The sequence below is a fragment of the Ciconia boyciana genome, chromosome 24 (assembly GCF_034638445.1).
Source record: "Ciconia boyciana chromosome 24, ASM3463844v1, whole genome shotgun sequence".
Classification (NCBI taxonomy): domain Eukaryota; kingdom Metazoa; phylum Chordata; class Aves; order Ciconiiformes; family Ciconiidae; genus Ciconia; species Ciconia boyciana.
The window spans coordinates 4,212,368-4,226,960 of NC_132957.1; the positions used below are offsets into that span (position 1 = coordinate 4,212,368).

Below are 14,593 nucleotides of genomic sequence, written 5' to 3' on the forward strand. Positions count from 1 at the left end.
AGTGGCCTTGCACACAGTTACAGCAGCATGGAGTTTTCTTCCTTGAGACAAACCAGCTCAGCTGGCTGATCCCACTGTCCTCACGCCATCAAAACCCCTGAGACTTTCCCAGACTGTCACATGCACTGGACGCCTGTCACTACTTCCTTCCTCCCCACGCAGGAGCCCAGAGTCATCATGTTTCGCCTGCCGGGAAGCTCTGGCAAAGCGCAGCAGAGCCCCGCTCGTGTGCAGGGACCTGCCCGGCCCAGGCAGCGATGCTTCCTCCCCAGCTCTGCCTTGGGAATTCCTCTGATGAGGCTGCTCCCTGCAGCAATAACCTTTTATGGTTCCCAGCCAGAGGCGAATTAAGCAACTGCAATACCTAATCTGCTTAATGTTCCCCTAAAGCAAACAGCGTTAGGTTCTTGAAAGTGTCATTTTTGTCATCCCATCTCCAGCTTCAGCTGAGTAAAGGTGAACGCTGCTGTTTGCCAGTGCCTGGGCAGCTAAGATGTCCTGTCCCCTTACCACCACGCCGCAGCTAGACGGAGCATGGGTCCTTTCCAAACAGGCCTGAGCGCGGAGTCCAGGAGACTCGAGAGGCTCCAGAGTTTGCTGTACTTGTTGATATATGGGTGACCACCTCGACTGTGGATATAGGGATGTACACAGCCCCTCAGACCTGCCTCCCTCCTGTGCATGCTCCACACTTCCTTGCTCATCATGCCAGAACCCGGTGCCTGAAAGCGTTTTTCCCCCGTGAGCCCTTCCAGCAGCCCCCCTTACCGAAGTGTCCACACAGCTCAGCTCTATACATGGTGCCAGCCCAGCATCAACCGACTGAGGCGTTAAATGCGGGGAGCCCTGAATTGTCGTCTCTGGTGCTCACACATTGCCTAAAATGGTCTCCCCATCGCTGTAGCCCCATGCAGCTGCCTAACGGCCACTGCCGCCGAGTTGACCGGAGGCTGGCTGCAAACCTGATTTATCACGTGTTGAACAGGAGTGTCTGAAGTCTCCAAGGAGCATATAAGTCATTTGGTGGGCCTGGAGGGGGTCTGTTGACTGTAGCCTATGTCTTGGCCAAATCCTGAGCCCTGCATGGCACAGGCAGAACACAGGAAATGTTTTCCAGGCCTCTGAGGAGCTGATTCTGTTCCAGGGATCCACTTCAGAGCTACAGCCTGGAGGCTGGTGCAGGCCCAGCGTAGCCTTGGCAGGACAGCCGGACCCTGCTTTGGAGGAAAAAACCTCTTTGTTTTAGACAAACCTGTGGGCCAGGGCTCTGGCCTCTGTCAGGCCACAGCGCTTGTCAGCTCCTGCAGCTACATCCCTGCTGCCTCTCGGGGCTTTGCCGCTTTCTCTGCGGGTAGTTCGCTGCTGCAAGGGATGGCAAGGGCAGGGAATCTCCTTTTCCTTCTTTCCTTGGACTTGTATGAGGGGAAGCACCATTTGTCCTCATCCCCCTGGGACCCTCCCCACCACCTGATTGCTCCCCTTGGGTCCGTCCTACCATAGCCTTCATCCCAGCCTGGTTTAGGGGTTCAGTGGCTTTTACTGCCCACTGACATCTTTGGCTGCTCAGTTTCCCACAAGCTCATGCCAAAACCTGCACTGGTTCAAATGCGTATTCACTTCAAAATGCTGATTTTTGATTGCAAGGTGAATAGAGGCAATCCAGGTGCATCTGAGGAAAGCAAAAGGTGATGTTCAATAGCTCACTAAACCTCTGCCAGTTTTACAGATAGAGCGTTAAGAGATGTGGCTCAAAGACATCCTGGGCAGGAATTTGTCTATTAATTAAAAATGTCTTGTGAAGTAAATTCTACAGCCTTGCTAGAAAGCCTGTTTCAAATTTTCCCTGCTCTTATAGTTAGAAAACCCTTAATTAAAATAGTGCCTTCACAGAGCGTTTTCTTTCTATATTATTTATAGACCCTCACTTGAAATTACCGCACGCATTTAAACACACCAAACACTCCTTAAAACAGAAAATCTGGCATCTGCAGCGTGCAGCAGGATCCAAGGAACAAACCTCCAAACTCTCCCTCACGTTTGCTGCCTTTTTCTAGTTGGCACCACGCAATTTCTGGCTGCGTTGCGTAGCATTAAAACCCACAGCAGGATGCAAGGTTTCCAAGAGTGTGTTTTTTAACAATATCTTCCTCATATTGATTTTTTAATACTTGGCTTTCCTGGAGTATGAGGGGTTTCTAGCAGTTTCTTGCCGTTTTTTCCTATTGCATAGATATGGCCGCTTACAGTCTCTTGCTATTGTTCTCTGCATCTTCAGAGATCCACCACGGTGCTTCGGCCAACAGCCTGGCTTTTTTCCATTCGCCTCAGCTGTATGTATCTCGAAGGAATAAAAGGCCTCCGTGAGTCATGCAATGGTTTAGAGATCGTGGCTAACGTTTACAGTGTGTCTCGTTACATAGGAATGTGCTTCAGTCAGCTGGACAATCTATTGTACCATGAAGCGCGTCCAGACCTTGTTTTTGTTTCTCAATGAGTTCTCGGACGGTGTACACACACTCAGGTTCACACTCGCTTAGCACTCCTGTGTGGGGAAAATCCAGGAGTGAGCCAGCACCAGGAGAATTACGTGCTCCCGCTATTGCTCTGCATATTCAGTGTTGTCTGGAGTCACTAACGTGCCTCCAATTTGGCCTCCCAGTGGCATCCTTTATTCCTTACAGATGAAAATAAAATCACTGTCAGTATTTTTAGTCATAGATTTCTGCTTTAAAGGTCCATAATGTCAATAACAGCCATCAAAATGTGCTTAACTCTTCTGTTTTACTGTGGAAACAGCCTCTGCAGCACAGGACATCCTACGAGTGTCTGGCTGGAATGGTGCGAGCCTGGTCTCTGCCCTTGCGCGTGCCATGGCTGGAGGGATGAAGTTTCCGCTGTTAGGGGACCCCTACAGCAGGCTCCCACAGGATCAAGGCTGCCAAGGTCCTGAGATTGCCTGGCAGTGCCTATCTTCAAGGGGCAAGGGAGCTCTGCCCCTCGGGGCCATGTGGAGCATTTCAGTGCTGCCTAACGTCATCTCTCTGTGTGTGGCTGATTTTACATCCCTCCTGGGCATCTGCTCACATGCTGTGACCTTCTCTGTCTTGCAGGGTCCGACTGCAAGCCATGCTTACAGGAATTCACTGACCACAGCACCCCTGCTTTGGAGTATCACAACCCCAAAAGCTTCCTCCCATCCCTGATTGCTGAGGATGACACCTTCTGCACCAGCATGGCTGAAGAAAAGGCAAGTGTCCTCTTTCCTTCCGCTGCCACTGAGCGAGGCAGGAGCCAGGGTCAGCAAACTGGGCGGTCAGCAACATATTCAGAGGGGCTGTGGTGGAATAAGGACAGGGGAAAGGGGTACCAATCCAGACCATCAAGGAATACATAGCTATATTGCTTCTGCTGCTGGGAAAAATCATACCTCTATGCTTTGTATTGGCGTTAGGGGGAATAAGGCACAGAGAGATCTCAGGGACTAGAGGAAGCCGAGCTGCTGGGGCTGGGGCAGGTCTGGCTGCGAGGTGCAGTAGGAGAGTGCTGCTATCAGAAAGTCTGGTTTGAGAAGCCCAGCTGCAGGCCTGGCCCCGCTAGCTGCAGGTGGGCCATTTGCCATGAGAAAGGAAAGAAAAGCAGCTCCAGCTCTGCACGGGAGGTGTCCCCTTTGCAGGATGTGTGCAAGGCTCTCAGACGGGATTTGTGCACTCCAGCTAAGCTGTCGCTGCCTTTGCAGGAGGACTCATCTTCCACAGAGCTGGATGTCCCAGCAGCGGACTTGCACAGCAGTATGGACGATCTCCTCTCAGACTCTGCTCTCCGTGGCACGGAGTATTACAGAGATCTGGGACTCCTGAGCCCACCAATTGCGAAAACAGCGCCAGAGACAGCAGCACAGCCTGAACAAGCAACCCAGGCTGCATCTGCCATTCGCTTATTGGAAGAGAGACCAGAGGCCCTGAGCAAAATGTCTGTGGATGTTGCTTTTTCCAATCCCATTTCCTGCTCGGTACGTTACGGCGAGGCTCACTGCCGCTTTCTGAACAAAGGCTGCATTTGCTCCTGTGCAGCAGTGCCGGAAGATGGTACCAGCAATCCTGAGTGTCCTGCAAAGGCAGACAAAGAGCTTGACCTGCAGGAGGCCAAGGAGTCCTTCCCCACACTGGTGAGATCTATGTCTACCTCTCGGAGGCACAGCTGGGAGAGCCCTTTATCACCCATGGACTGCAAGCGCAGGTAAAGCAGGACCATGAGCAGTATTTGATACATACGGTACAATGATGCTGCGTGAGGCTGGAGCGATCACGTTGCCCTGAGCTCTAGCTGCTGCTGGGTGGTCTCCCTCCCTTGTCAACATCTGCCAAAGCAGCTGGACGCCTACTGCTCATGTTGGGTGGGATGTGGAGGAACAGATGCTAGGGCAGCAAGAGGCTTTAATATCTCCTCGGCAGTAGGAAGACCCTCTTTTCCTGGTCTTGGGGCCAGGAAGAGGATCTCTCATCTGGGGAGAACTCGTTTCTGTCTGGAGGGAACCCTGAACAGCATCAGCTGCCCTGATGGCCTCCATCCTCTGGCTCAAAGGGAGCTTTGCTCACCCCAGAGGGATTGAGAGCGCTCTGTCAAATCCTTTTTCTTCTTGTCCGAGTCATCTTGGTGGGGCCTGTGCCTGCAATCGCCACAGTGTCCTCCAGCCCTTTGTCCTCCACATGGCTGCAGAGGAGAGTGTATTTTGTAGCATGATGCTGAGCTCTGGCTGGGGGCGGTTTCCAGACTTGGCGTCACTGCCATGCTGTGCTCCTGCCACATGAATGCCTTGGGCTCCAGGTTCCTACATGCATGCTTTCCCTGCTGACGAATGTATTGATCTCCCGGATGACTGGGAGATAGGTGCAAGCCAGCAAGGACTATTTTTATCTCTCCTCCTTATAAGGTACCCTAAAATTATCTGAGCCTGAAATCTTGGCAGTTCTTTATCAAGCTCAGACTTTGGTTCTCAGGCCTATTGTTGTTCCGTGTGCCGTGGATCATTCACAGTTTATGCTGTGTAACAGGCACATGAGCAACAGCAGCACAGAGCGGCTGTCAGTGTCAGGGAGTTGTTCGGTCCCCTCGCTGGGTGATTAAGCATGTGTGAGCACGGGGCCAGGGAAGGGGAATACGCCCCGCTGTCCCCTAAGCAAATGCTTCCTGAAGCCTGTCTCTGGCAGCAGGAATGAAGTGACAGTGATCTGCAGACAGAACTCATGCAGAGAGTAAGATTTTCCACTGAGCCCTATCCATCATTTTGCTCCTATGTTGTTGGCACTGCAACAGCACTTGGTGTTCAGGAAACCATGGGGCACTGGGGTAGCTGGTCCACCCCTCATTTCCCAGAAAAGGATTTATTTTTCCTTTCTTGAAGCTGGGCCCTGGTGGGAGCAGGACTTGTGACATGATGCCACAGTGATGATTTGCTAAACAACAACATCTGCCATTTCTAAATGCCCAGAGGGACCTTCCTGGGAACGCAGCTAACAGGGCAGCAGCTCTCACGCAGGCGAGGCAGGCTGCTGTCTGGGTGGCTGCTCAGTCTCAGGGGTTGCTAAGAGATCAGCGAGAGCCATCCGGCACTAAACATCCCGGGTGACCAAGGAGCTCGTGGACTGACTGATGGCAGCCAGAAAAGCTGTTTTTAACAGGCTCAGGACTTGGTGTCCAGGCTGACGCTTCCTGGCATTTCCTTTTCCATGTGCCTGCTGTGGTGACCCTCCTTGTTCCAGCTGCATGAGCTCTTTAGGACTGTCCACCCAAGGCTAGGACATTGCAGGGACTGTGCTGTGCCTGGCACAATGAGACGGGCCTGCTGAACTGGCTTGTTCCTCTTCCTTGAATTAGGTTCAGCCTGGATGCCACAGAGGTGGGCAGTGACCCAGAGCAGGAAGATGTGGAGAAGGGGAGCCAGTCCTGCCCACAGCCTCGCATGTCCAAAGGGGAACTGGAAACCTGGAGCAGCAGTGGGGGTGGCATGTTGATCAAAGTGGAGATAGAGCCATTGCGCCCGAACCTCATGGTCAGCCCTGGCTCGGAGGAGGGGGTGAGTGTGCAAGGGCTGTGTGCATATTGGCAGCAGGGGGTGCAGAAGGCAACACACACAGGTGTCAGCCGCAGGCTGGACTCCTTCGATGCCAGCGTTGAACCAGGTACGCCAAGAGGTCTGCAGGAATCTCAGCAAGGATGGGCTTTCTCTGCGCTGGGACGAACTGCCCCTTCTTGCAGGATAAAGGCCCTGGGAGCTGGCTGATGCACAGCCCTCTTTTCCCATAAATCTAGTTGGAATTTCCCTTGCTGCAACTTGTGCCTGTTGCCTCTTGTCCTGTCACTGTGGACCTCTGAGAAGAGTCTGGCTCCATCTTCTCTATAATCCTCTGTCAGGTAGTTGAAGACAGAAGTGTGACCCCTGCCTTTCACACTGCTTTCCTCTGGGGAAGTTCTTTGGATTCAATTAATATTAAAAGGACAATTGTATCACAGTGCTACATGTCCTATAAAAGTGAGAAGTGCCTAAGAAGGTTTCAGCCACAAGTGTCACAAGGAGGTGTGCAACCTCCCTGGAGCCCACACCTGAAGCCAACAAACAGCTGGGCCTTACGGTGTCCTGTCATCATAAACCTGACAAAAGAAGAGAGGGAAGGGGTGAGGAGTCAGCCTGTTCCCAGTGATATCTTGGGTTTTGATCTAATCCTGTGCTCTGATATACCACAGGTATCAAACCACGCAGCAAGGGAATCTGCCCTGGGGCTCCCAGGGTGGGCACGCAGGGTAGGAGGCTGGGGAAGGCAGGGATGATCACTGGCACTTAAGTCAAGATTCCCTGCCTTGCACCTTGCCAGCCATGCTGTGCCTTGACGGAGGCTTCCTTGGTGCACAAAGGACCAAAGATGTCCATGACTTTTTACTTCTCCAGGAATGTGGCAGCAACGGGAAGAGACTGAGGTCAAAGTCTGTCCCATCAGCCTGCGAGACGGTTGCCTCCTCTCAGATACCTTGCAGTTTTGACACTTCTCTTCCAGCCATGGAGGGTTGGTATAGACTTACAATATCGCATTAAATGAGTTCAAGGTGTTTGTGATTAAGATTAAAAACAGGAGATGTAGCCTCTGCAAGCCTAGACATCCTCTGCCCTTCCCTTCTACATGGTCCCAGGAGCTCCTGAAATAAAAAGTCAAGCTGACTTTGAGTCTGATCCTGGCTAACAGTGTAGTCTAAGCGCAGACATGCCCATCCCCAGTGACACATTGCCACACAACCTCTCTGTGGCCGGTGCATTGGTCACTCCCTACTCACACAAGGCAAAGGTGGTATCCTAGGAACAAAAGGCACTGCTTCATCTGCCTGGGTTTAAATGTGCCCTTTCTCCTGTACCCCAAAGAATGGGGCAAACATGATCTGTGTGCAGGCCCCTTCTGGCAGCAGTGCCCTTCACTAACCCACCGTGCACAGCTGGCAGTGGAGCAGGCTTTGGGACGAGGCTGCCAGGTTCTGGTTTCTGCACTGAAAGCCAAAGAGCCTTAGAAAAACAGAGGCACCCTAGCTCCTGTAAACTTAATTTTGGACTTCTCTGTGCTGCTGGAACCCATTAACCTCTCCCACCTGTCAGGACAGCCCGAGAGCAAAATGTAGAGACTTGGTAAGAGCACAGCCTGGGAAGTGGAGGGGAAGCTGGCTGTCATGGAGAAGGTCTCTGGGGTGGTATCAGCTCCTACCCTCTAGCTGCAAGCAGGGTCCTCAGAAGTTAACGTAATACAGGCTGAAGAAGGGAGGGGAAACACACAAAAGTGATGTAGCCTTCCCCTCCCTCACAGAAATGCAATGCAGCCTTTTCCTCCCTCACTGTTTCCAGCACTTCTCCTTGCCCATTAAAGGTAGAGTGGGAGCCCAGCAAGATTAACGGGGTCCAATCACATAGCTTGCAACATGGTGCTCTGCAAAGGCAGAGCTGAGGATCCCTGCTGAGAGTGTTTTGTGTTCCAGGTGTTGAACCCCCTGCTCTGGAGATGCTGGAGAAGGACCACGTGTCCCCAGACCACGTGTAGGTATTGTCAGTCCTGGCTGTTTTGAGACGGCTGAGATTCTTGAGTATATCTGAGCTACTGGAGATGCAATAGCAAAGGAGATCCCACGCCAGGCTGGGGCACAGCTGAGTAGTTGGTCGTAAACCAGCGCCTGATGCTTTGTGGGGTGCAGAATGTCTTTGCAAGGACATTTTCTAATCTCTTGCTTTTCTTTTGCCACATCCCTGGTAGGCTAATTGTCCAGCAGGTACTTCAGGAGCTGAAACAATACCATGGGTAAGTGTGTCTGGGAGAGGGATGTGGGTGGGGAGGTCATGGGTCTGCCTAGGACCCACCTGGCAAATGACACTTGGTCCCCTGAGGGGGAAATCCCCAGGGTACCAGAATGACCGTATTCTTCCAGTGAAACTAGGGTAGAATTGCAAGGAGAAGTAGCATTTCACGTGCTTCTTCTGTAACTCTAAACATGTTCCTGCCCCGTCTCCAAAGATGAGCCTTTCCACTGACTCAAAAGTTCTGCTCTTGTGTTCTTTGCTGTGTGTCTGATGTCTTCTCCTGCACAGGGCGAAGCAGAGAACTTTTGTGCAAGAAGGCAGCGATTCTTCCCAGCAGAACCTCACCTGGTTTGAGTTCCTGTCTAATGAGTGAGTGAGACAGATGGTAACCCGCACAATTTGTGTTCCCAGAGCAGACTGATTTCAAGCCCTCCTCCATCTAACCTCTACTGCCCTGCTAATGCTGTGTGCAGGACACTGGTATCTGCAGTGGTTCAGCCAGGATCGGGGCCTCGTTGTGCATGGCACTGAACAAAAACACAGCGACAGCCAGAACTCGCACAAATAATTGGAAAGTTCAGCTCCTTATTTGCAAGTGTCCCATTAATAAATGACATAACTGATGCCGAACCAGATCCTCCAGGAGATGGAAAGCTCAGAGATGGGGTCCTAAAGTAATGCTTCAGATGAACTTCATCAGTGATCGCCCTGAACTGTGCTTGGCCAGTTAACCTCCCCTTAGTTAAGATGTTTTTGGTCTTGTTTCAGAAATGAGGACAGTGGAAAGAGTGATAAAGCAGAGAAAGGCACGAAGGTGATGAGACGTCTGAGTTCCCTGCGGAGCCGAGTCACGGGGTCCTGGCAGAAGGATAAGGTGAGGGAAAGATGCTGAATTTGTGGAAGGAATTGCTGAATTCTTCAGGTAGAAAAGGGGATATGACCCCCTGGACCAGTTAGTTGGATTGCTTTTGGATGGCTGAGGCCTCTATATTGGTCAGCAGATGCACCGTGACCCCTAATATAATGCACTGGACAGAGTGATCCCTGACTTTCAGCCCACCTTGTTCCAGGTCATGTTCTGGCTGCTCTCATGCTGTCTTAGCATGAGTTGTGCAGACCAGGAGAGAGTGCTTTGGCTGGGTGACTGCCTGGATCACCCACACGTGACCCTAGCCTAGAGGGACTGGCCTGAGCCTTAGGAAGGCATTTGGGAAAAGCACTACCATCCCAAAAGTTCGGGCACAAAGGTGCCCGCTGTACTTGCTGCGCACCAGCTTTCTGCATGCTCGTTTTTACCAGTGGGGAAAGGAATGTGCGGGCAGTGCAAGGCCTGTAATGGAGCTGTGGTTTTTTCTCTCCTTCCAGGGTAAGAACAAAGAGCAGCCAAAAGAGAAAGAGAAGGAGAAAGAGACAAAGGAGCCAAAAGAGAGGTGGAAAGAGATCAATGGGCACCAGCTTGTGCCAGGGGTTTTCTCCAGTTGCACCAGCTGCTCACTGTGTGCCAAACCTCTTGTGAATAAAAGTGGTCTGCAGTGCCTGAGTGAGTATGGCTGTCAGTCTGGCTCTGACCCAGCCTGGCTGTAACCCTCTCCCCCAGCCTCCCCTCTGGCCCAGGCCGGCCATTCCTCTGCTTAAATCAGCCTCATGGATTGCTTCACTTTTCTGCCTGGCTTGACTGTACCCCACCACCCTGCTTGGCCTGCCTTGGCTGTTTCTCCAGATAGTCTAAATGATCTCTAAATCCTGCCTGGCAATAGTTTATCCTCGTTTTCTTTGGCCGCTTGACCATTTCTTGCCCTTTTCCCCCAAGGAAGGTTCTTGGTCAACTTTTCCTTTAATAATTTTTTTGCAAAATTCTGCTTCGCCCAAGCAAATATCTGTGCTGTTTGAGTGAAGCTGCTTCTTTTAGGCTGTTTTTCACAGATGCAGTGATGTCTCAGCTCAGCATCTGCCCTGTGAATGGGCACAGGGATTTCTAGAGCATCCAGAACTTTATTAACTAACACAACAGTCAAATGGTGCCTCCCAGAACCTGCATGGGTGTGACTGTGGCTTTTCAGATGTAAGCAGTGCACAGGAATGGCAGCTGCTCCTTTGCTGGCATGCATGGGACTCTGTCCTCCCACTACATTCACTGTGGCATTGCTGCATGGCTTTGGCTGATGGACAAACCCTGTCCCTCCTCTTTGGGGCAGGTACTCAGGGCACTGAAGAACATTTTAATTCCCAAGAGATTGTCTGTGGGCAGAGAAAATCTTCTGGAAATGAGATAATTGCTCTCTTTCTCTACCTTGTATCCTCAAGCAATGCTCGCTCTGCAGTAAGGGTCTCTCAGAGGTTCTTAAGGTCAGTAAAACCTTCCTGGGGCATAAACAAACTGGCTGCCCTTGGACATGTGCTGTGAGAAGCGTATTTTCCCTTCAGGGCAGCTGGAGGGAAATTGAAAAGGACCACAGGCCCAGCGGTTAGTGAACATTTTGCAGGTATCACAGCAAAAAGTAGGAAGCAGGGAGCTGAATAAGAGCAAGTGCTTTGTGGATATAGAGAGAACCCAAATATTATGAGAGGAGGCAGAGTTATGCCTTGTTATTCCTGTCTGAGGAACCTCCTAGCAGAGGCTCTGTTTGCAGTCCTGCACGCTGCTTTACAAAAAATATCTGAACCTGAGAGGATGCAGACAGTCCTTGACCCCAGTGCACCAAGAGCTTGGAGCCATGCTCTGTATGGTCTTGGGAACTCTGAGGTCATTGCTGGTGTGAGTGATTCTTCTCTGGACAACTGCTTTGGCGATCTGTGATCTGGAGTGCAAGGGGTTGGAGTTAGCTGTCGAAATGGGAGTATGGCTCGGCATATCGTCGTCCATCATAAATGCGTGGGGATTGGACATAAGTTCTAGTAACTTTTACCTTGTTTCTCAGCCCTTCCATGAGGAATCTGTGTTCTTGAGTCTTGCTAACATTCAGGAGAAAAACTCCAAGGCGGCTGAGGAACTGGTACATGTTTGGGACTCTGTGACATCTCCTTTGGCTTTCTGGGCTCCTCAGGGATATGCCACCCAGGCTAACGTGGGCGGCAGGGCAGCAGAGCTTGGTTTTGTGTGTTCCCTTTGCGGTGGCTTGAACTGAGGCTGAACAATTGGGCAGGGTTCTGAGATGTTAATTAAAATTAACGGCCTGTCTGTGGTCAGATCTGGATTGGGACTTGCTGTGTGACAGCTGTTAGCCTGAGAGTGCCTATATTTGGGTTATGCTGGGCTGAAACCTTTGCAAGCTGCTTCTGGGCAGCAGAGCTGATAGTTGATATCACTAGCTCCCGTTATTGCAGCTAGGAACAGTGCGTGGCCTCCTGACAAGTCACTGATAGGGCTCTTGAAAAGCAAGCTTTGAGGCCACCGTGTAGCCAGAGTGGCATGCCTACTTTTCAGACGTGCGAGCTGCTCTGTCAGGGCTCAGTCTGAGCTGTAGTTGCTGCCAGGATCTGACGATATTTGGCTGCTCCTCTTGTTTTCTCATAACGGACTCGCACTTCACCATCTATACGCTTTGGGCCAGGGCCAGCTCTCAGCCCATCTCATGGTCAGGTGCGGTTGTTTGTTATCTCCATGGTATTTTTAACTGCAGCACCACCGCGTGGTAGAAAACAAAACAAGCTCATCGAAAGAAAAGAAAAAATGGTGGTTAAAGAAAGGGATGAGCTGAAGTTAGGGGGAGGAAGGATGGGGAAATGATTAGGGAGTCTGAGGTCTTTTCACTGTCCTGTGGACACACAAAGACAAGTGGCTACCATGACTGCGATGAAATAGAGGAGTGAGAGCTCTTCTTATTAGAGAAAGTAACAGCAGGAGGAATTCTGCCTTTAATTCAGAACAAGGAATCATTGTTCTGCTAGAAACATGCACGTGAGCTGTGAAGAAGGTAGGCAGCCCAGGTGGCCCTGTACATGGTAACTTGTTTCCCTCTCCCACCTGATTCCTCCCAACTACCCTGACACCATGCAGTACAAAGTCTCCCAGGGAAGGAGGGAAGGAGGCTGTGGTGTGTGTCAAGAGTATAGATGCAGGAGAGTTTCTGCAGCTCCAGTTTGAGAGTCTCACAGATGTGATGTTAGGAGTCTGGCAGGGATGAAAAACAAAGAGGAATGTTTGCAGTCACTGGGATCTCGACAACAGTGGCCACCCAAACTTCACTGTTACATAAACTTTGAGCTGTGAGTCTCTAGGTTTATTGTTCACCTGGAAATGGAGAAAGCTCCTTTTGAGCCTTTGCTGTCAAGGGTGGAGAAAGTTCTGTGCCTAAATTAATCCTCTCTTATAAACATGCTTCCAGAGTTTATGCAACAGGAGTTAGATGAGTCCCAGGAAAGCCCTGACAGGAGGAGAGCTCTCCAAGCAGGCTGTGCCATGGAGGCAAGCCAAGGATATGCCATGGAATATGAATGGCAGGAGGATTGCTTCCCTCCTAGCAACTTGAGCTTGAGCACTGGGGTAGAGGTGGGTCTTCTACATTTTCTTTAGTTGAGAGTTACATCTCCATTACTTTATGGGAAAGATAGAGCCCTAGACCCCGCAGGGAGGGTACATCTACTATCCTTTTCAAAAGGAAACCAAAAGCTACAACCAAAGTGTTCGGTAGGCTTCAGAGAAATTCCTCTTCTTTAAGAGAAGGTGCTCAGTTTAATGAATCTTCCTGAATTATACAGGCTGTGCTGGACACCAGACTGTCCACCTGTCCTAGCCTGACCCTTGCTGGCCGCTTCGGTATACAGGCTGATTTATAACAAATTGCTGTAACAACTAGTCTCCAGGACTTATTTAAGGTATGTTGTGAAAGAGGTTTGGAGAGCCATTTCCTTTCTCACAGTGGTTCTGCAGGTAAATGGAGGACATGGGTCTCTGCAGTCTGTCAGGCAAACATCCTCCACCCATGCTTTTTTATCTGTAAGGAAGAGAGGCCAGAATGGCTCTTGGTTTGGACTTGAAATTCAGTGTGTGAAATTCACCTCTCACTTGGCACTTGTGCCTGCATGCTTTTGCTTTTAGGATTCCCAGTGCAGCACCAATAGGCTAATACGGGAAGTTTAGGCTTATAATAGTTTTGGCTTATAGTTTAGCTAATAGTTTTGGCTTATAATAAGGAGGAATTACTTGATTTTTCTATCCTGAACTTTCTGCTCACAGCCCACATAGAGTCCTGAGAAATCTGAAAAGCAGCAGGCAACCTGAAACTTTGCGTTTCTGGAGAGACACACAGCTGCCAAAAAGCTTCTATTTTGGGGGAAAAAGGAGGTTTGGCTGCTGTAACATGATGACAGTGATAAATGGACTGGGAGTCCCACTTGGAATAAATTATTACTGACAGGAGTCCAAATAAAACAGGCGAAACCAGAGCGACTGCAATAGGCTGTGGGTTAATGCGGTTATAAGCCAATGAAGTAGGATCTAAAGCAAATGTCAAAGTGGTCTGCAGTGCTGGTTTCAGAGGGAACGCTGACTGAGCTATGAGTCTGCTGACATACAGCTGGCTCTACCGAGCTCTAGAGGTTTTAGAAGAGGAAGCTGAAGAATATACTATTCTCAGTGCTTCTCCTTTTCTGCTTTTCACTTTCTTTTCATATCTGGGCAGTATTGTCTTCATCTGGAACACCTCCACGGTGCTGCTCCTTGCATTCTCTGATAAAACCTCAGGATCTTGTACACTTGGCCTGCCAAATGCATAAGGCTGCATGACAGTAATCTACCTGCAACTCATTCAGTAAGAAATCTTTTGTTATTATAGAATAACACAGGATTAGGAAGTCGGTGCTATTCCCTTCTTTGCAATCCAAACCTTAGCTCTAAGCTACGGAGTCTTTCAGCTGGTTGCTGTGCCAGATTTTGCATGGATTTTGTGGAGATGCCCTGAGGCCAGCCACACAAGCACAGCATGTTCTCTCCATGACAGCTGTAGTTGGGCAATCTGCAATGCTTTACTTTTATATTATAGCGAAGCACAAAGTTTGAAGCGTCTAAGGATTAATCTGTCACAAAGTGACAGCCAGCTGTTTACCCCCAAACCGCTTAATTTAATTATTACTTCTCTGTACTGCTGAGAGGCCCCAATAAAGGACCAGGACCTTATTGTACTCAGTCTTGTACAGAAGCAGCACAAAAGGGAACATTTCTGAAAAGCTTGCAACTATAAGATGAAGAGAAAAAATAGAATCGATTAAACAGGTCGCAGTGTGGAAATGAGAGACAATATTGGTCTCATGGTAGTCTACGATTGCCAG

General features: G+C 50.1%; 1 protein-coding gene across 1 annotated transcript in view; it reads left to right on the top strand.

Moving 5' to 3' along the window:
• The first annotated feature begins 3,757 nt into the window (after nucleotides 1-3,757).
• ARHGEF18 (Rho/Rac guanine nucleotide exchange factor 18) overlaps nucleotides 3,758-14,593 on the top strand; it is a 45,245-nt gene continuing 34,409 nt past the window's right edge. Inside the window, exons 1-8 of the mRNA XM_072845359.1 lie at nucleotides 3,758-4,236; nucleotides 5,875-6,073; nucleotides 6,944-7,058; nucleotides 8,011-8,068; nucleotides 8,283-8,327; nucleotides 8,615-8,695; nucleotides 9,095-9,200; nucleotides 9,692-9,866. Of these exons, the coding sequence (XP_072701460.1) occupies nucleotides 3,791-4,236; nucleotides 5,875-6,073; nucleotides 6,944-7,058; nucleotides 8,011-8,068; nucleotides 8,283-8,327; nucleotides 8,615-8,695; nucleotides 9,095-9,200; nucleotides 9,692-9,866 (1,225 nt within the window). The 5' untranslated portion in view covers nucleotides 3,758-3,790. The remainder of the gene's footprint in view (nucleotides 4,237-5,874; nucleotides 6,074-6,943; nucleotides 7,059-8,010; nucleotides 8,069-8,282; nucleotides 8,328-8,614; nucleotides 8,696-9,094; nucleotides 9,201-9,691; nucleotides 9,867-14,593) is intronic.